Source organism: Apodemus sylvaticus, chromosome 9 (genome assembly GCF_947179515.1).
Source record: "Apodemus sylvaticus chromosome 9, mApoSyl1.1, whole genome shotgun sequence".
NCBI classification, from domain to species: domain Eukaryota; kingdom Metazoa; phylum Chordata; class Mammalia; order Rodentia; family Muridae; genus Apodemus; species Apodemus sylvaticus.
In genome coordinates, this window is record NC_067480.1 from 26,030,660 (window position 1) to 26,053,330 (window position 22,671).

Sequence of the window (22,671 nt, forward strand, 5' to 3'; positions counted from 1 at the left end):
TCGTGCATATAGGAGAAGGTGTAGAGCAGGCACACTGGAGACACCAAAACACTAACTTAACATAGTCTCCCTTACTGCAAATCCCAAAGAAACCAGTGCCTCTCTCCATTTGAGTAACTAGTCACATATGCTGCCTTCTCACCAGGGACCCTACAGACTCTGTCTCTAATAGAGCTGGCTGCAGAGGAAGTCCTCAGAACACAAGCTAGGACAGGCAACAAGATATTGCCTCAGATTTGAACCTAAGGTCTGTGAGCATCAAGGCTGCATTTGACTTCCAAGGGATGAGGAAAGTATTTACCTGTACCCTTTAAACATTCCCAATGAGGACTCTGCTCTCCGGAGAAGCAGTGGGCAACCAAGACCAGAACTCAGGGAGTTAACAAACTGCATGATGTCAGGTGCTTGCCAGAAACAGGAAGTGAGCAAACCAACCACCATGCCATCTCAACTGGACCTCTGTATCACATCGCCTCTGCTCACTCCAGCTGCATATCAGAGAGCTCTTACACATCAACGTCCAGCTTGCCTGCCACAGCACAGTGGGTTTTCAAGCACTGTCTCTACCTGAGCCTGTTCAGTGTAGTGCAATCAGCAGATATGATACTTTTAATATCCCTGCCCAACTGAGACTAGTTCCTCATTGACCTCAGAAAGAATGGATCTGTGCCATTCAGAAAACAGGGATCTGCAGAATTCCAGGAACACTGCCTCTGAGCAGACCCCTATAGGAGGCCACTTGTGGTTGTCTTCCAGCCAGCTGGGCAGCAAGTGAACAGGAGCAGAAAAAAGCAACAACACTGAAGAGTAAGGGGCAGCATGAGCCCCACAGCTTAGGCACACAGAAAAGTCCAGGTTCAAGCTATAGCAACATATGGCTCTAAAAGAACCTCTCCTAAGGTCCTCCCAGAACTCACAATGGAAGTAGGGACTGCAAGCACCTTCCATTTCAATCTCCCCAAATGCTGGCATGCCCTGAGTCCTACCTTACAAGAACAAATGTTTCTTGCAAACCTGTGGAAAGAACAAAACTAAAAGGAAAGGACGTGTCTTCTCCCTGGCTTGCAGCTAAGAAGCTTCATATCACTGCACCTGCTGGAAAATACCACTGTGTTGAGATGGAAAAGTCCCCTTGGTTTCACTGGAGAAAGGCTTCCTAAGAACTAAGCAGGCAGTACAGAGAGCAAGGCAGGTCTGTAAGCACCAGCACAGAAATGTCCCAAGCACAGGAACTGATGCATGTGAGCATGCTATACGTAGCAACTAGAGTAGTTGTGCGTGCATGCTCACTTTTGTGTGGTGCATTTGCAGTGGCAGGATGCAAACATCTACCATCTATTAGGAGCAGGTCCTTCATAAGCAGAATTTTGAGAGGGGCAGTGGAACTTCTTTGCTATTTGAAAATTTCTTTATAAAAATTTATTTTTATTTTATGTACACTGCTGTTTTGCTTATATATGTATGTTCATGTACCACATGTACAGTATCTAAAAAGGCAAGAAAGTGTTGGATAATACCCTGCAAGTGGAATTATAAACAGCTGATATGATGTGTTTATAAAAAGATAAAGAGAGGGGGGATATGTTCTATAGAGGTGTGGGGGAAAGGGGATCTCAGCAGGCCCATGCTAAGGCATCCCTTCCCCCTGAGGGACCAGCCACATGATGGTATAGCATACAATAGAGTTTATTCAGGGCATGGGGAGGGGAGTCAAGAGGGTAGTAGAGACAGACAGACAGACAGACAGACAGACAGACAGACAGACAGACAGACGAGGATGGCCATGAGTACATGGAGAGAGAGGGAGGAAGGGAATAGAGAGAGAAGGGGGAAGGGAAACAGAGAAAGGGCAAGAGAACAAGAGAAGTGCAAGAGAAAGCAAGGTCGGGAGGCAATGAAGGGGTTTACAGCCCCATGGGAAGAACAATGATGTCGGCCACACAGATGCCCCAACAAAGGGAAAGGGGGGGGGGAGGTAGGAGTGAGTCGGGTGGAGGGACATATACATGGAGGCAGGGGGTGGGAGGAGGGGTTGGGGGTCTTTGGGGAGGGGGAAAATCGGCAAAGGTTTTATCACTGGCAAAGTAAATGAAGATGATATTCAATAAATAAAAATTAAAAAAGAGAGAGAGAGAAAGCAAGAGAGCAAAAGAGGAAGGAACGGGCAAGTAGTGCCTTTTATAGTGAGCCAGGCTGTTGCTAGGTAACTGTGGGGTGAAGTCTAGACAGAATGCTAACAGTTGTGAGCTGCCATGTAGGTACTGGGAATCAAACGTGGGTCCTCTCAAGAACAGCCAATGCTCATATATACTAAGTCATCTCTCCAGAACAAAACAAAGCAAAAAAATCTTATTTTTGATCCTTTTAAAGTGAGTATGTCTTATCTACAAAACATTGTAACTTCCTAGAACAGAATGTCTTACACAATCCCTACCCAAGATGTGGTCCTCCATTCATAAGGTCAAAAACCTGGGCAGGGTTCAGCAGCTGCTTGAATCTTCTGAGAAACTTCACACCTTGATTGTCTCCACTTTTTGAATTGACAAAGACCAGCAGGGGGCTTGTACAAGATGGGGGACAGGTGGCCTTCCAGAACCCTAGACACGAGAGTGGAACAAAAAGAAGCTTACAAGCTGTTGAGGTGCTGTGGGCTGAATAAGCAGCAACAAGAGGCACAGAATTCACAGCGTGAGCCAGTGAGTCAGTGAGGGACAACACAAGTGTGAGGAAGTGACACCTCAGGGCACATCTTCAAGGCCTCCAGATTTTCCCTCACTGTATTATCCCCTCTTCTTGCTGCCAGCCTGGCAGAGCTCTTTCCTCTGACCATGTACCCCAGAGATCCCCTTCACCAATCCTTTGCAGCATGTTTCTCCATGGTCCAAACAGACATGCTAGGCTCTGTCACAGAGGGTGACAGGCACAGCCCTTCAGCTTATGGCAGACCAGTACACTTTACACTTGGTCTCTACTCAACAGCCAAGACCTCTATCAATCCTTCCAGAAAAATGCTGGCTCAAGCTGTGAATCCTATGGCAATTCCCAGGATATCAACTATGACCTCTGCCCATGCCACATCTGAGCCTAGCCTCTTGCTGATCATGTCTCAAAACTGTCAAGACAGCCATCTGCAGAACTGGTAAGGAAGGCAGCATAGAGAAACAGCATGTGAGCACCCACCGTCAGAGTCAATACTGTTGAGTGCTGTGGGAGGGATGACAGACACCTTACACAGGCCAAGTGGACACTTCATCACCAAGGACTCTTTGCAAGATGTGTGAACCTGAAATAAAAATCACATGTCACCAGGAGTCAGTGTCCTCATACACACCAGAAATTCCCTGGCACAGCATCTGGAAATCCCTCCCCAAAAAGAGGCAGACACCATCAGAGCAGGCAAACCTGTGTCCCCCAAGCACCCTGTTCCCTGGCCTTGCACAATAAGAGGTGAAAAATCAGATGGGATTCGGCCCAGTAGAAGCCAGACATGAGAGTGCACACAGCCCTCCACTTCCATCTTAACTTTCAGGGCTCCTGGAACCTGTCTTCATGTGACTAGGTTCCTTGCTAGTCACCAACAGTCAAAACAAGGTGCCAACCACAGGAGCCATGGCTGTCTAATCACTGACCCTCACTGGCAGGTTTCCTTCCAACCAGCCACTGGTGGAGCATAGCATCTGAAGACCAAGCAGGGACATGCTAGAGACATCCCAGAGTTCCAACCCATGGCCAGCTGAGCACCCTAGGGCAGAAGTGTTCCTCCCATACCAGCTTGTCCCTGATGGCACTGTGGGCAGACAAGCAGGACTTATGAGACGTAATACTAGGTTCAAGAAGCCACGCCATGCTGTGGCTCCTCCTCTTTGCTTGAGGGTGCTGATCTCTATAATCACTGTCCCAGAACAAACTTCTCTCAGTGTTCCTCACAAGTGTCCCTACTCTCACTCACAGAAAAGTCCATGAATCTGTGCCAAAAGACCTCTTCACAACCTGCTGGGATGCTGCCAGGGGAGATAGGGTACTTTTATGTAAAAGATAGGACCAAAGTCAAAGAAAGGAATTAACAAAACTGTCAAAAAATGAGGCTGACTAGGTCCAAGTGAGACAGTCAAGGCTCGGAGCTTTTAGAAGCCTCTGGGGTAAACTCAGGAGTTAGGAAGGAGGGGAACAAAGCCCTGAGCCCAGAGTATATCCACACACCCACAGGCAGGACAGACAGTACCTACTCACCATCGCCTTGCACCACAGGCAGCGCCAGTCCTGCAGGCGCAACACACTGCCACAAGTCTTGTCACACACAATACACTTGGCGCTCACAGGCAGGTTTCCTTCCAGCCACTGGTGAGGCATGGCAATCTATAGACCAAGCAAGGACACGCTAGAGATATCCCAGAGTTCTAGTACAGAAGTCAGTTGGTCACCCTGGGATAGAAGTGCTCTTTTCAAGACAGTCCTCCCCACACCAGCTTGTCCCTGATGGCCAGTGTGGGCAGACAAGCAGAGCCCACACCACAGCACCTATTGGGAAGGAAGACCCCAGACTTAAGGGGATTAGGGCAGAGCTGGGAATACGATGACCACAAAGGTCCTAATCCTAGTATGATACCTTAAATGAGAAGTGTAGGGAGGGCAAGAAATAGGAGGTGCTCTGCAGGTCACAAGCAGAATCCCCCTGGACATACCCCATCCTCATCCTCAATGATATCCTTCCCGATTGAGGCCAATGTGGTCCACTTGCAGTTACTGGTTGCACGCACAGCACACCGTTTGTGAGCCTTAAACTTACACACTGTGGGAAAAGGAATACACAACCCTTCAAGCTTCATCTTCAACAGGAGCTCCCTGTAGGGCAAATGGCTGCTTAGTGAGGTAAGGGCGGGACGAGCTCTTGAGGCTGCCACCTGTGACTGCAGAACATGCAGAAAGCCAGTAGAGGAGAATGGGTGAGCAACTGAGGCTCGGCAGACTGCTGGCACCGTCACAGCACCTCACCTCTATCCAGCAGACAAGCAGACTCAGAAAACTATGGAACTGAAATCTGAAATTCATCTAGCTCCATATTACAAAATACTCCTCTTTTGGATTTTTTTTTTATCCACTTAAAATAAATGTAAAACAAGCTGTACAAAATAAGCAATAGATAGTCCTGGCCATGAGTCAGAGCTTGTAGTCCCTGTGAGACCTCTGCTCTGCCACCAGAATCCTCCCTAACCCTGTATTCTGTGAGGCATGTTCTCTCCTGCATCCAGAGCACACAACCAGAAAGGGCCTGCACCTTCTGTATCCTCGCTGCTACTTTCTTTCTGCTTAAGCTGCAGAAGCTCGGAAAGTAAAGGATATAAACCCAAGGTCGGAGTCCGTGGGAAGAAGAATGGCGTGGTGGGGACCACTCCTCTGGACTCCCCTCAGGCAGCTAGACCTATTTATTAAGACTGCATTTGAATTTCAAACAGTTTATCAAGTAAAACCTTCAGTCACCTTTCACCAGAGTAACAAATGCAGCTTTCTTACCTTCACAGGACAGCCCATGGGATGTGACCCCAGACAAAACTTCACGACACACGTTGCAGTAGGTTGGTCGTGCATGGGAACAAGCATACCAGTTGTGCATCCCTGAGAAATGGTCCATGCTATATTGGGTAGGCTGGAAGAATGACACAAAGAGGGAAAAGATAATGTTTCTCTTTGGAATTCTTTAACGCAGCAACATAAAGTACCCCCAGAGAGCTTCACGAAGGACAGGCCAGAGCCTTGACAGGTCTATCAAAAGAAAAAGGCATAGGCCTCAATTTTACAAGATACATGCTGGGGTCTACTTGGAAGACACTCAGGGGTGAAGGGTGGGTGTGGGGTGGGTCAGAGCAGAGGCAGGAGAGGCAACAGCAGGCACCCATAGACAACATGCTTCTCTCTTAACCTCAAAATGCTCTTTGTTCTGGACAGTCTTGAGTGCTGCAATCCAATCTTCCATTTCCTTCCTGTTGTCGGCACACAAGATGAGCTTCCTGCAAGGAGTGATGACCTAGAAGAAGCAAACCACGGTCTATGTACCCATGAGAAGGGCGATGCTGGCAGTTACAGAACCTCTATCTACATATGCTGTGGTGGAATGTGCTTGGCCAAAGAAGTAGCACTATTAGGAGGTGTGGCCTTGTTGGAGAAAGTGTGTCACTGTGGGGTGGGCTTTGAGACCCTTCTCCTAGCTGCCTAGAGAGTCTTCTCCCGTTTGCCTTAGGAACAAGATATAAAACTCTCAGCTCCTCCAGTGCCATCCCTGCCTGGTGCCATGCTTCATACCATGATGATAATAGACTGAACCTGAGAACCTATAAGCCAGCACCAATTAAATGTCCTTTAGAAGAGTTACCCTTGGTCATAGTGTCTGTTCACAACAGTAAAACTCTAAGACAGAAGTGCATATTCACAGGGAAAATATTTCACTCAGGTATTCACATTGAACAGATCATAAAAGTAGTTATGTCTCACTGCAAACCGAGAAGCAATTTCAGGCCAAAAAGTCAATGGCATTTCATTAGCTGAGAACCACTTAGAACTCACTGCTAACACATAGGAAACAAACAAGCCCTGGAAAACTGAAAAAGAGAAGCAAACAAAGAAATGCAGAGCTACTGGCCAGCATGTAAATGACGTTCTCAAGTACTGATGGGAGGCAAAGAGGTACAAACAATTTAGAGGGGAAAAGTGACATGGTTTACCAAAAAAATGTCATAACCTCTTAATTTTACTGTAGAATGATACAAGAAAAACAAGACGGCTCAGTAGCTCTAGGCCCTCACTACAAAGCCTAATAACCTGAGTTCATGCCCCGGAACCTGCACAATGGGAGAGAACCAACTCCTACAAGCAGCCCTCTGACCTCCACACAGGTATTATATCCATGTATATACATAAATAAACAAGTACATGTAATAAAATAATATAAATGTTTAATTGATTCCAAAATCAAATCTATACACAACAAAGTTTAAGTAGAAGTTCTTTTTTCTTTTTTTCTTTTTGTCTTTTCCCTCTATTTTGATTATGGGAGGAGGGAGGAAGGAAGGGAAGGGGAGGGAGGGGGGGAGGGGAGGACTTCCATTTATAAGCTACATGCAAACAAAAAAGTATTTATACTCCCTGTATAAACAGAAGCATACTAAGGATATCACTTCCCACCTCTGCTTTCTCTCATATATCCTAGCCTGTATAGCCCAGCCTCCATGCCTGTATAGCCCAGCCTCCATGCCTGTATAGCCCAGCCTCCATGCCTGACAGCACACAGACTCTAGTTCTACCTCACAGGAGCACAGCAGTCTATGACACAGACATCAATCAGCTTCTCAGCCAGTCCTATTTACCACTGAGAACTCTGCACTGTTTAAAATCCTTTGCTATTTCATGGAGTACCTCAATGAATGATCTTTTACGATTTTTATACTATATCTCTGGTCCAAATTCCTAGAAGTAGTATTTCCCTGAAAGAGAGTAAATTCATATGTAACCTTGCTAAACGTTGCCAGGTTCCTTCTGCAAGTGCTGGACATCCCATCGCATTCCCACCAATACGTTTAGGGAAGTGCCTATTTCCAGGGAGATCTCCTCAATCAAATGTTTTAGACTTTTACATTTGTTCCCATCTTATCTATTTCAACTTATATTAAGAAGACCCAATTGAGAAACATGATATTCAAGTGCTATGATTTTGTCTGGGACTCAGAACACAAAAAGTAGTGCTCTTTCCAGCAACTAAGGTTCACACAGAGAAGATGAACAGAACTGGGTCTCCAATACAAACTTTGTTTGCTCTCAGGTTTCCAAGGTTGCTAGAATGAAGAATCTGAGGACCGGGAAAAGCCAAGAGCATGCTAAAATGAAGAATGACAACAGGCAAGGAGCACTGCCTTCAGAGATCAGGCACCCTACAGGCCTCCCTCCCAGCCTTGCTGCAAGTCTGCTCCAGAGCTGCGTCTCCAAGAACATACAGGTCAAGCTGCCACCCAGAGAAAACTCACACTGGAGAAAGACCTACGACCACTTCAGATGCTCACAAGGACCTCAGTACGAGGCCCGGAAGTGGGGTCAGCCAGTGCTTTAGACTTGGTTGCAGATGGTGGTGGAACTGAAACCCTGCTCATTGTTCTTGCTCTTCTGCAAAGTTTGCAAACTCTCCTTAATGACTCCCTCTAGCACAGCCTCAAAATGTGAACGTTTTCATCAGCATAAGAAACTCAGTCAAACCGGGTGGTGGTGGCGCACGCCTTTAATCCCAGCACTTGAGAGGCAGAGGCAGGCAGATTTCTGAGTTTGTGGCCAGTCTGGTCTACAGAGTGAGTTCCAGGACAGCTAGTGCTACATGGAGAAACCCTGTCACAAAAAAACAACAAAAAACAACAAAAAAAGGGGGGAGGGGAGGGGAGGGGAGGGGAGGGGAGGAGAGGAGAGGAGGGGAGGGAAGGAGAGGGAGAAGGAGAAGGAGAAGGAGAAGGAGAAGGAGAAGGAGAAGGGGGGAGGGGAGGGGAGGAGAGGAGAGGAGAGGAGAAGAGGAAGGGAGGGAGGGAGGGAGGGAGAGAGAGAGAAAGAGAGAAAGAGAGAAAGAGAGAAAGAGAGAGAGAGAAAGAAAGAAAGAGAGAGAGAGAGAGAGAGAGAGAGAGAGAGAGAGAAAGAAAGAAAGAAAGAAAGAAAGAAAGAAAGAAAGAAAGAAAGAAAGAAAGAAAGAAAGAAAGAAAGAAAACCACATGCAGAAGAGACAGCACCCAGAAATGAACAGGAAAGGCCACTGGAATTATATTAATTAAAGATTAGAAGCAGATCTTAATCCTACAGAAATACTTGCTTGATATTACTGAGAAATGCAGATTGAAAATATAAACTCAAAACTTTCTTTTACTTGCATCTATTTATTATGTATGGAGGGGTTCATGTCACAACACACATGTGGAGGTCAGAGTAGAAGCTGCAGAAGTCAGTTCCTTATGCTCTGAGCCATCAACACACACATACCACCCCAGATACTTTTTAACTTAGTAGATTCTGATGGCAGATTACACTGGTTCTCAAGGCAGAGTATAATATGGTAAGATCTAGCGAGCTTTAAGATTGAGACTTTTATCTCAGCAGAAGCACTTCTACCCTTCATCTGCTCCACTCACTCACTGCATATAAAGTTATTCAGAGAAACACTCATAAAGATCAGAAATCACTACTGTGCTGACAGTTCCAAAGATGGCAGGAGACTGGCTACAGTAATTATGATGTGTTTATACATAGACATCACACTGACACTAAAAAGACAGAACCTCTGCAGCACAGCTCCCAAAATATACAATAAAAGCGAGTGCAGCAACCGTGTGGTGCAGAGGGAAAAGTAGTATCAGTTAAAGCTGGGAAATATTTCACATCTGTTTCTTACAATTTCTGTACCATTTATTACCAACTTGTAGCACCCACTTAAGAAAACAGCCTTAAACTTACAATACACATTATGCCTCCATAAAAGGAACTACAGAAGAGAATTCTATTTGACTTAGGCATGATGGCACAGGTCTTTAAGTCTAGTTCATTAATACCTGCAGAGGCAGGGAGTTGCAGGCAAGCCTAGTCTGCATAAGACCCTGTCTCAAAAGAAAAAGTAGTTTGATTAAATATGAACCTTTTTTTGCTTCTATCTCTTCAGACAAGTGCATAATTTCCCATGAGATAAGGAGAAACTTCCAGCAGCTGCAGCCCTGCCAACAGGAACATAGGCAGAATATTCCTCACCAGGAAACAAAGGGCATTATGGATATCACTAAGCAGGTCCCACCCAGTGCTCCACATGGGCTCAAGATACTCAAATAGTCAGAAAGCCTGCCATGGTGCTGGGAAGAATTAGCTAAGGAGATGACTGAAGCACAGGCCCATGATCTCTGGGAAACTGAGGCATGAGCAGGAACTACAAGCGCTGGGATGCGGCTAAGAGTGCAGTGCTGGTCTAACCGGTAAAAGGCCCATAAGCAAAGCAGAGGAGGCACACTGGACACAGAGGATGCTTCTGAAAGACACAACTCAAAGTACACTCGTATTCACTCCCGCTGTGGCTGGTGGGCAGAGGAGGTGTCAGATAACAACACTGGCTAAAGAGATGGACACTTAAAACCTCAGGCGATCCACAAGGTGTTTACTTACAGTATTTGCCCAATGAGCCTTCTTTATGCCATAAAGAATTCCTCGTTCTCAGGAGCGACCGGCCCTGAGGAGACCCAATGCAGCCAGGTCGGGCTGCTCCAAGTCCTAAAGCAAACCAAGCAGGCCAGAGCTACGGTGGCCCTGGGCCCACAGCTGCTTCTTGTCTGGCAGAAAGGGAGACTACAAAGCACCTAGTCCCAGAGCAGCAGGCAATGGACAAGAAGAGAACCAGAATGCATCTCAAGCTCTTCTGGGTTCAGTGAGAACTGTGGGTAGCTCATCTCATTCCCCTCTGGCAGGTGAATGGCCTGAAGATCAATGCACACCTCATTAAGTCATCAACTGGTTGCCCCTCCCACCCTGACCACATTTTTGAAGAGTTCAAAACAGAAGGTAAAGATCTAGAAGGCAATGAATGAACCATCAAACTGAACCCCGCATCAAAACCATTTCAGGAAACAGTCCTCTCAGCATTAAGGCGAGGCCCTGCACCCAGAATGTCCAAAGGTCAAGACACGGGTTACAGGGCAAGGCACACAGTGGGCAGGGCAAGTACACAGTCTGGAAGCTGAGCTACTTGGTCTTCAGATTTCATGAAGACAAATCCAGGTGACTCTGATAGGGCTTTCCTTAAAGCTCCGCTAACAACCACCACCACCACCAAAAAAAAAACAAAAAAACAAACAAACAAAAAAAAAAAACCAAAATAAAACAAGTGAAAACCCTGGTCAATAAAGATCTCAGTGATAGACAGCAGAGGGTGGCAGGCCTTGGGAACATAGGATGACCACAGTGGACTCTCCTCAGTTCTCAACATCTGGGTGTCCTGGAATGAGAGCTGGAGAATGAGAAAGAACCTAACACCACCAAAGTCCCTCCAAGGCGCAGAGAAGAGGTAGGCTTTGACGGACAAGCCCGCCAAAGCAGAGTGTCCCAGAGGCTGCCCACTGCTGCCACACCTGCTGCTCCAGTGAAGGCCTGCCAGCAGCTACCAAACGGTGTCCAGAGAAAGCCAAGGAGGATGGAAAGCTGCCTTCCTTGTATCCAGAAATAACACCGACCCTATCCATTCAACTCATCAGTCAGGGACTGTGCACACAGAGGTAAGATAAGCGAGCTCTGCATACAGGAGAAGACTATGATAAAAACAAGCAAGGGGTTAGAGAGATGGCTTAGTTAGTCAGTTAAGCTGCTTAAGCAAGAGGACCTGGTCCCAGCCAGAATCCACATAAAACTCTGGGGGCAGCAGCACATTTGCAGTCCCAGAACAGGGAAGATAAAAAACCTAACACCAGGTCCAAGGGAGAGGCCATCCTGTTTCAAAAACCAAGGAATGGAATGCAAGGATGACCTCTGGCCTCTACACAAACACATTTTGACACACACACAGCAACACCCCCAAAAGCTGGACATGGGTGGAGTAACTAGATCACACAGTAAGTTAGAATGTGAACACAGGGGTTCTTTAAACTAAACATGCAGGCTGATGATATAGTTCTGCAGGGAAAGGTGCTCGGCACCAATCCTACAACACCAAGTTCCATCCAGTGACCCACACGATGCAGATAACTGAGTGCTCTGAACTGCCCTCTAACCTCCATACCTATACCTATACCTATACCTATACCTATACCATGGTGTAGGCCTCCCTTCCCATAGAAATACACAGATGTAACTAAACATGCAGCCTCCATAAAACCCAGCAGTCACTCCACAGCATTTGCTATGGACAAGCCATGGATGTCCATGATGGTCACAGCAGCCTCACTCATAATCACGGAGCGCAACTCTGTGGCTCTCCTCTGTACAACTACAGCACTGTGGCACACCCGTTCCATGGAATACACTCAGCCATAAGAAGGAACAGTGACTGATGCACACACACAACATGAGCTAACCTCTAGGAAACTATACTGGCTGGGAAAAGCTGACCCAAGGGTGATGTGCTGTATGATTCTCTATGTACAACATTCCCCAATTGATGAGGTTACAGACATGGCAAACAGACTAGCAACTACAGGAGCTGTAGAAGTCTTGAGCAGAAATAAAGGGGAGCAGGAAAGATGCAGAGAAGAAAGCAATCCTCTGGGTATAGATGGATTCAGTGGTGGCATCCCTACAGGACATGTTCTACAGCTACACAGCACTCTCCACTAAGGCAAGCTGGTATGAAGGCTCTTAAAATGAAAAGATTATTTACAAGAAGCCATGATCAACAGCAATTAAGTTTGACATGGAAACACAAAAATGACCTTATATCTTTCTTGGGGTTTTGTTTTGGTTTGTTTGGGGTTTGTTTGTTTGTTTGTTTGTTTGTTTGACTGATTGTTTGACTGTTTTGAGACAGGGTTTCTCCATATAGAGGTTGGTCTCAAACTCACAAGAGATCCACCTGCCTCTGCCTCTGCGCCTGTCTCTGTCTCTGTCTCTGTCTCTGCCTCTGCCTCTGCTTCCCAAATGCTAAGCTTAAAGGCATGAGCCACCACCTGGCAGGCCACATTTCTTGAGAGGTCTGTCTCATCAAAAGTTAAAAATGCATCCTTATCTTGCTAAGCCTCCCAGCTTGTCAAGAAAACAAATCTCACCTTCAGCACACATCCTCATGGAAAGGTGGCCCCAGCACATCCTGTACCAATGCTGTGCACCAAGGTGAGCACTCAGTAAGCCTCTCAGTCCACATAGCAGACTTGAAACCATACCCTCTGGCTCAGATGCTTGCACTACTGTTGGCTGTAACCAATGGCCAGACACTTGGCCTATACCAACACAGTGCTACCAAGAAAAAACCTGGGGATAAGTGGAGTTGAAGAATTAATGAACGAAGGCAGGTGGTAGAGTCCTCCCTGGAGAGTTGTCAGCCCAGCCCCTACTTCAACAAGAATACAGGGAGCAACATGAGTCAGCAGGCCAATGGCCAGGTGCCTGGCTAATGTGCCAAAGGACTGTTGATGTCTTCTTGCCAATTGCCCTCAGAGGCCGCCACCAACTACCCAGCATCCCAAGTCAGAAAGCAATTCCACCTCCTCTCCATCCCTCATCTGGGGCTCTAAATCCTTTCCTCCTCAGAAATAAACCCAGACAATATTTTTCAATTGAACAAACAGGTAAGACCCCCACAGCAGACAAACACTTGAATACAAAAGTCTCACAGAATACAATGTAGTAGCTGGTGATGGAAAGGGGGGACTACTGGGGGGAGGGGGCAACACAGGGAGTAGTTTCCAGGGAACTCAAGAGCAAAGACAGGGAAGGGGTGACGAGATCCAACAGGTGAAATGAACAAGGCAGGACAGGGGCCGGCCATGCGGGGGCCATAGAACAGTAGCTTCTACTTCAGGTGAAACGAAAAGCACAGCAGCATCCTCACAAAGGCTGACTTCTGAATCTTATCTCCAGCGTTGCTCTGGTTACTCTCCTGAAAACTGACAGGGCAGCAGTTAAGACGCCTGTGGGAGGAAGCTCAGCAAGCTAGCACCAGATACAGAGAGCAGAGGTGCGGACCCAAGTGTGCTCTGATGGCCACAAGGAGCTGCTGATAAATCAGATGGGTAAGAGAAAAAGTCAACAGGCCTCCTTGGGCAGTGGGTAAGGCCAGCTGCCATGTGGTGACCAGGACACCATGGTTGAAGGAGGTTTGGAGTTGAGAGATAGAGATTCCACTTCAGTTATAACCAATGTCTGTTCATATCCAGGAAGTCGTCATCTTGTGGTTCATCATGAATAAGACTACTTATCAGCACCACTAATGGTGCTGAAGTACAGCCATGTACCACATGCTACTTACATCAGTGGCAGACACTGGGTACAAATGGAGCTGTTAAAGAGCCCTTGCTACCTGTTATTTTTACTGTTACTTTCCTGGCCAGATAAACAAATATTCACCATCATGTGACAACTGCCTACAGTATTCACAGTGGCAACATGTTCTACAAGTTAGCATCTCAAGAACAGTCCATGCCATCTATACCTACACATCTATAAGTGTATGCTGTGGTATTTGTATATGTCTTAGAGCAGGTCCTGCTGCTAGGTAGCACATGCATGACAGTTTTGGTGAGCAATGTGACAGTGTCTGGTCTAGCTGAAAATGCGCAGACCTACTACTTCTATCCTTAGAAACACATGCTAGAGACTTTTGCCTGTGTGCCAGGAACATCAAGATAAGCATGTCCTTGGCACCATAGCTCATAGTAGTAAAATCTGTCAGTGTGTTGGAGCTCTCCGTATGTCCTGGAGCATTATGGAAGCTATGAAAACCAACTCTGTAGTCTTTATCCAATCTATTCAACAGGAGGCCAATGTGTCCACAGTAATCAATCTCAGAAAAAAAAAAGAGTTGATTCAGTCCTTGAACCAGCTAGGCAGTAAAACCTAGTGCTCTACCTATATAAGCATGTAGAGATAGCAGAACAGCAAGCAGAGCATGAAAAACACCAAGTTCAGACCCCTGGCAGAACAGAAAAGAGACTGGGAAGGGAAAGACTATCCCAAGAGCGTCCTTCAATGATTCACACATGTCTTAGTCTGGGAAGCACAGTGAGTTTTCAAGGCCTTTAAATGTTTCAGCATGAAAACAGAGATGCACCACTGAGGTAACAACATAACCACAGTTCATACTCAAAGTTCAGGAACACAAAATGTAAGAAGCTAGCAAGCAACCACACCAGTAGACTACTTTAGCTGATGAAATGGGAGAGGTCTCCTGTGGTCACAGTAGACACAGAGAGCCTCTCGGATGCAATTCTATTGTGTAGCTGCCTGAATTCTCTAAGTGGCTGAGGTCTCAAAAGTAGAGCTTTAGGTGGGAGAGAGGGGGAGGCACTCCTAAACCTCTCCATAGGAAGTTTTCAGAATAGACCAACAGAACACCTTACCCCAAACATGCAGTCAGTGAATTCTAAGGATGGCCACCACCATCACAAACTAAAGACTTTTCTAACTGTGGACACCTGTCCCATGTGGCTGAGGGTGTGACCCCAACTTTAGGGTAAAGACTCTAGCTCCAAGTGGATGAGAACAAGGCAGGGCAGAGCTGTCTACACTGCTGCAGCTGCTTGGGAACCGTAGGGAAATCACTCCCTTTGCCACAGCTTGGAACATTTGGATAAATCAGAGAAACCTGCACTTTCTCCTGGGCAGATAAGAGCAGGAAAATGTTTCTAGCATGTGGGTGAGGGGTAGAAGCAGTCCCTCTCAGTGCTCCATGAGAGCCTTACCTCTTACCCAAGACCCTAACGGTCTCCTGTGGGCTGTCTCTGACCCGCTGTTCTCCTCTTTCCTCAAGTGCTTAGGCATCCAAGAGAACCGGCATGCGCAGGAAGAAGTTTTACAATGATCAAGAACAACCTGTGGGTCACACAGGTAGACCAGGGACACAGAGTAGCACATTAGTACTTTGCCACCCTGCCACTGACCAGGAAGGTGGCAAACAGTGTCAGCATAGGACAGGATTGGGAAATGCTCTGCTAAATATAGCTCCTGGCTCAGGAAGGTAGCCCAGAAAAGGTCCGGCGCCCTGGGCAATTCCTGTCACTTCCTGTTACTCATATCCTGCTGTTCTGCTGCAGCTCTGGCCCCTGGGTACCCATGCACTGTTCCCTAACTGGAAGCACCCCAGACAGACTATCCACAGCATCTGGGACGTGTGCAGAGCCTGAAACAGGGAAGCAGACACCACCACAACCACTACCCTCCCACCCTCCGCAGTTGGGTAGAAAGAGTCCAGGAAGGTCCCAAAGTTCCACCACTTCCCAGTACATGGCCATGACAGGAATCCTGACAGAACAGTTGCCACATGCTTCTATAGTCCCCCAAGAGAACTGGAAGCAAGAAGTGCTGAGAATAGTGTACAAGGACTTGCACCCTAATCAAAAAGCTATCTGTAATTGACACCTGCTTATAAAGAAAAGTTAGTTTTCCCCAGCAGTCTAATTGTGGGTACATTAACCACACTTAAGGACAGGCCCCATGCCCAGTAGTAGTTGATCAACAAAAATGAACCCAATAATATTTCATGGACTTTTTGTCTCATATTGCTTTATCTGTGTATTTGTCTTACTGATCTTTTACTTGTATATTATGGTTTCTGGTCCTGTGCTTTTATGGGTTGTGTGAGTGTTTCTATTTTCTTTTTTAATTCTGATATGTTTGGAGTTTGGTTTTGATTTTTGTTGCTGTTTGCCTGTTTGCTTTCTAAAGTGACAGGGAGGTGGAATTGGGTGGGTAGAGAGATGGGAAGGACCTCAGAGGAGTTAGAGAAGAAACCATGATCAGAATATATTGGGAGGAAAATCCAGTATGAAAAAGAAGAACTGGAAGCAAAGAAAGGACGGCATCACAGGTGGCAGGTGCCACCACAGCAAAGCCATTGGACCACTCCACCTTCCCAGTCCAGGACACCCAGACATGGAGCAAACATCCCAACATGTTATCAAAAAGTCTTGAAAGAAAGGAAGGGGGGACAGAGGGAGGGTGGTGGGGAGAGGAGAAAGCAAAAGGAGAGAGTTCTATCTAAAAATGAAAAGTGATGAACAATGGTTATCTTTTTCCTATCAGTGGCTGCTTCGATACATTCAGTTGTGCTCAGCTGTGGGGAACTGTAGCAAAGCTGACCTTGGGTAAGTGAGTGGGATGTGCCTCAAGGAAGAAGGGAGGCTCCTACAAAAGGCTCCTCGGTTCAGGGGATGAAGCCCAGGGAGCATCTCCTGCGTCAGTCAGTGACAGTCAACCAGCATGCCGAAGTCACAGGAGAAATGATCTCGACATCAGATCACGGCATGTTTCCTGATGGACGTACACAGCTGACTATCAGAAGTGAGAACATGCACAACCATGGCGCAGAAAGACACTCCTGGGGAAATAAGTATCAAAAACAAATCAGCAAGTGTATAACCAATAGGCTTCAAAAGCCTGAATTCTCATGTACCCTTCTTTGTAGGACATAACCTGAAAACTATTGGTTTGTATCAGGACTTCCCAAACTTGACATTATTATATTTTAAGCCAAATAATTCTTTGTTACAGGATTGTTCCTATAACGCTGTTAGTTGGGTGTGGTGGCACATACTAGTAAATCTAGCACTCAGGAGGCAGAAATTTGGTCTCTGTGAGTTCAAGGCCAGCTTGGTCTACATACTAGCAGACTTCCAGTATGGCCAGCCAAAGCTATACAGTGAGACTGTGTTTCCAAAAATCATGATGAAACAAAAACAACAACAAAGACAAATACATAGGAGTTGGCAGGGGCGGGTGGGCGCCCGCGGCTCCCCCCCACCCCCACCCCATGGAATAAGCATCTTGTACTCCACAGGGTACTCTAGGGCAGCAGCACACAACAGCCAATGTGGCTCTAATTGTCCCTTTCAATATCATGCCCCCCTAAGCTCCTTATCCCCACTGATGCTCAAGCTCCATTATTTGAGGTCTGCATAATACTGCTCATCTCTAGACTCTCAATTATAAAACTTATATAAAATGTAATAAAATTGAAATAGCATAGTGGCAACATGGTTTTTTGCTAGGATCCACTGGGTTCTTAAAACCCCTCTCATTGTATACATATAATGAAGACCACCAGAACTATGAAACAGTCACTTAGACCCCAATAATCAAAGAAATGACAGCAATCCCATATTTTTAATATATAAATTTTAAACCTGTAGGGAAACATACTCAGTACATTTAGATATATACCTCTTACAAAAACTTAATAGGTAGATGTCACTGTGGGCAAGTTCTGGAAACAAAAGCAAAGCAAACTAAGCAGTTCTAAGCACAGCTTAGAGCAGAGTGTGAGAAGGGTGTTGTCCATCTTGAGAACCTTGCTAGAGAAAGCCAGCAAGGGATGCCATGGGCTACAAGGGGTGGTGGAGAGGGTTGCCTTAGTTCTGGCAGCTACCGAGACATATTTATCCACTTTTTTCTGTCAAATATGTATATCATGGAACTCTATATATGCCCAAGTACACCGACATCATCAGTATAATTAAAGGAGGAGTTCCACCTTAAGCAACCATCATAGCCCAAACCCTGTGTTCAAGTCCGATGAGCACTGGAAGTGGATCTGACTGAGTAGTGACACTGCCCAGGGCAGAGAAGTAAGAGCAGTAGCTAACTGGCCATACCTTTACTTATAAATCAGTCTGGGGCTATTTCTAAGCTCAACATTCAACAGGATTTAAATAAGCCATTCTAGCAGCATAGGATGCAAACAGGAAACCAAAGGCTCTACAGGATCCACAGGGAATGTGAAGGGACATATTCATAGCATACACATTTAAACTAACGAATAAGACAGAAACTTTAATGTTATGTATACTTCGTCACAATAAAAAGGCTTGGAAGAACATAGAGAAGGATGAACGTGTGTGTGTGTGTGTGTGTGTGTGTGTGTGTGTGTGTATAACAATTAAAAGCAGAGCACACAAAGTTCACACTCAATTGAACTACCAGATAATTTTTTCTCTTCTTTCTGATCTTTATTTTTTTCAGTCTATAGCAAAAGCTACTTTTCTACTTATCATGGCCAAAAAGCATGGCAGTAGGTAGGCAAAGCAGCAGGAACAACTGAAAGCTCACATCTTAAATAAACAACAAATAAAAAGAGGGGACCTTTAAACTTGCAAAGTTTCCAATAATGTGTTCCCTCCACCATTACCCAAAATGGGAACAAGGATTCAAATGCTGGAGACTACTGCCACAGTACTTAAATTTCCCCCATAAAATCATTCTCTGATGGCCAATGCAATGGCAGCCATTCGGCTTAAGTTCAATCCCCAAGACCCACTTGGTAGTAGCAGGAAACGGACTCCTTCAAGCCGTCCTCTCAATCTCCACACACGTGCTACGGAATGCACGAGAAAACACACACGCACATGAAGGCACGCAGGTAGGCACCCAAATAAACAAACAAATTCACAAAAGATTTTAAAACAAACCCTGCACCTGAGGCAACCTCTCCTAGTGCAGACCTAGCTCTCTCCCCAGCTGATGAGACCCAGATAAAGCTCCAAGCTCGCACAGCTGGGGTAGCAGAGGAAGAGTGAGCTAATGTCACCAGGGAGCCTCCAGCAGCACTCTCACAGGAAACTCAGAAGCACCCATTGGCCCTCGGCTGACCCCTGCAGCAAGCATCTTGCTTTCACAAGTGACTTTGAGAGGGAAGCCCTATTCCTAAGAACAGTGTGTGTGTGGGGGGGGGGGGGGCACAGCTAGAAGCTGTTCCCACCCTCCACTGGGCTGCTACTGGAGCATGTCACTGGAATCCACTGGAATCACCAGCCTGCTCATACCAATCCTTCCTATGGAAGAAAAAGAAATCTCTACCTCTTTAAATAATAAGTTCTTGGGTTTACAGCTAAATATCTCAAATATAATCTTAGTTAAGACACACCATCTTCATCATCATAGAAAACAAGGAAACAGAGTCATCTTCATTTATCAAGAATAAATTAATTCACTGCCTCAGTAGTGACACTCAAACCTCCAAATATCAGTATTTGGCAGGAATATCAGTATTAAATCAATATTTACTGATTTAACAATACAGTAAAGCTGAAGAATATAACCTCTTCTTGAGTTGTTGGGTCCCCTAGGACTCTCAAACATTACATTCATACTTCTCTTGGTTACTCTATAAAATTTTCAGGTAAGACCCTATTACTGAAACTATCAGGTGGGTACTAACCTAGAAGGTTCACTCCTACTGGCTAGATTTCACAGTGCTGAAAGGTGCTATGCACACTACCAGTCAAGAAGAGTAATTCTCAGTCTTACCCAACATGACCCCTGTGATCTATAACAACTGTCTTGGCAACATATGCCCACTAGTACAATAATAAATGGCATGAATGCTATAGAAGTAACCACTTTCTGAATGGATTTAAGACCCACTCCATGAGATGGAGTTATCAGAACCAAAACTTTATGACTAGACAAGTTACAGGTCCTAGGAAGGAACCTACTTCCATCATTTTATTAAATGGACATAATATTATAATGATACCTAATGGCTTATTGTTATACCTATAGATTAGTGCATCTCTCAACCCTCATTGAGAAAAGAGAAAAGAGAAGATTCTTCTTGCAGTAGATGAGAATTAACACAGAGACATACAACTGGTCAGCATGCAAAGAATTAAAGTGTGAAATGCTCAGCCCTAGATGGGAAAGCTGTATCACACTCCTTCCCACAAGGCTCTTAGAAAATGGAACAGAAAGATTTTAAGAGCCAGAGATGGTAGTTGACTACAAGTAAACAGTGCTTTCCAAACACAACAGGGAAGCTGCATGTGTGAACTTACAGCAGTTGTTATAGCATGCACAAGGCCTGTGCAACCTCAAACCAGACAAAATCTCAGCACTAGGGAGTGAGGGCAGTAGTCATGAAGTCCCACTCCTAGTGGAAAAGCTATTACCATTTAATAGATGATGGGGAAGGAAGAATCTGTTTTTTTTTTTTTAAAGAGTGTGACTTCTGGTAGGATAACCACACTCCAGGGGAGGCCCACACCCAAGAGTATTTGGGCAACACAAATTAGACTACATAGATTTTTTTCTAAAAGGACAGAAAGTTGGGTGAGTTAAGGAAGTGTGGGTGGATCTGGGAAAAACTGACTGGAGGGGTGAACAAGATCTAAATACATTGTATAAAATTCTTTTAAAAAATAAAATATTTTTAAAAATAGAATAGAGAGATGGCTCAACCTTTAAAGGCTAAGGTTCACAACCAGTAATAACAACAATAACAATGCAGTCTAAGACTGTCAATCAGGAATGTGCAAACTACAAGCTAGTATCTGCCTGTTGAATAAAGTTTTATTGGAACACAGCCATGGCTGCTCATTTGCATACTGTTTATAACCACACTCAGGACAGTTGAGTTGTCACAGAGCTTCCAAAGCCCACAAAGATAAAACTATCTGGTTCTTTCTAGAAAAAAACGGCTGCTAACCCATTATAAAATTTCCTGGCAGTAGACAGTTTAGGAGTATAAGGTAAATTAAAAATTAGTATTAGAAATTGGAAGAAGTTAAATAAAAGCATCTGCATCTTCTCCTTTCTCTGTCTCTGTCTCCACCAAAGTGGAGTCTCCATTCTGCTCCCAGATGGATGGGTCCCTGAGTGCTCCTTATAGAGTACATACAAGGTGAACTCAGCACCAAACCATTCCTGCCACCAGGTCACATGTATGCACACCTACTAAGTAATCTGAAATGAAAAGCCTTACAGATATTTTTAAAAATGCTATCTAAACTTCAGCATAACTTCCACAACATACCTCACCCTATTTCAAATGTAAACTTAAAACATCCTTGGAGGTGACCCGCCAAGTCCTCCTACTTTCCTGTGTTTGACTGAGAAATTGACCTTAGCCTCCATTGAGTAAGGTGCTCACTTGTGTAAGATTCTCTCTATTTCTGCTGCTGGAAAACAGCTAGGACAATAGGGGCAGAATTCAAAGAAAGGCTCTATTCGGCCCATTACCTCCCTCAGTCAGGGAGGCCAGAATGACACTCAGCCCTAGGGCAGTTTAGAAAAACACACGTTTACTCAGTCACTGTGCAACAAAACTGCCCCATCCCTCCCAGCCAATCCATCATGCCCAGATAAAAGAGCAGTCACTATCTCCCCCAAAACGCTTTTAAGGAATGTTCTGACTACATTCCTTCAAATACACACACCATAAAAGTCTCAAACTTTGTCCCTGTAGAGCCAGGCTATAGGACTAAAGAGACCAGTCTGAATCACAGCCAGTGCCATTACTGCAAGTCCATCTGTGTTTTCTCACACACATAGACACACAGTGAAGAGTCAAGACAGAGGGTAAAGTCGTTCCTTGTCTAGGACATGCTGTGTTTGTGGGGCTTCTCCTGTAGGGACTGAATGCCTGCCAATAAGCCCTGAGGTAGATGTAATGGAACATGAACTTGGAATTCTAGCACAGCTGTCCTTTAAAGTCAGATCAGAAAGGGAAATGAGTATTACACCTGTCCTTCCAAGTCGCCATTCCTGACCAAGAAAACCCTAATCCTAGGCCCAAGATCCTGGCTGCAAACACATGAACACCTCAGGCTCCCTTAAGATACAGAGGTACATGAGTAGAGTAAGCCTCTTACAGATGCCAAGTGTCTACATGCAGTAAGTAGTACAGTGTCCTAAAAGAAAAGAGTCCTATCAATCAAGTTACCTGTTGTCTTAGTCGGGGTTTCTATTCCTGCACAAACATCATGACCAAGAAGCAAATTGGGGAGGAAAGGGTTTACTCAGCTTATACTTCTGCATTGCTGTTCATCACAAAAGGAAGTCAGGACTGGAACTCAAGCAGGTCAGGAAGCAGGAGCTGATGCAGAGGCCATGGAGGGATGTTTCTTGCTGTCTTGCTTCCCCTGGCTTATTCAGCCTGCTCTCTTATAGAACCCAAGAGTACTAGCCAGGGATGGTACCACCCACAAGGGGCCCTCCCCCCTTGATCACTAGTTGAGAAAATGCCTCAGAGCTGGATCTCAA

The 22,671-nt window shown here is 45.5% G+C and overlaps 1 protein-coding gene across 3 annotated transcripts in view; it reads right to left on the reverse strand.

Moving 5' to 3' along the window:
- The window catches only part of Dgkd (diacylglycerol kinase delta), an 88,600-nt gene that overhangs the window by 22,128 nt on the left and 43,801 nt on the right, over positions 1–22,671 (reverse strand). For all 3 annotated transcript variants that reach the window (XM_052193001.1, XM_052193000.1, XM_052193002.1), the window contains exons 4-9: positions 5,918–6,022; positions 5,512–5,644; positions 4,683–4,789; positions 4,231–4,356; positions 3,181–3,283; positions 2,435–2,597 (exon numbers count right to left, since the gene is read on the reverse strand). In XM_052193001.1, the coding sequence (XP_052048961.1) occupies positions 2,435–2,597; positions 3,181–3,283; positions 4,231–4,356; positions 4,683–4,789; positions 5,512–5,644; positions 5,918–6,022 (737 nt within the window). The remainder of the gene's footprint in view (positions 1–2,434; positions 2,598–3,180; positions 3,284–4,230; positions 4,357–4,682; positions 4,790–5,511; positions 5,645–5,917; positions 6,023–22,671) is intronic.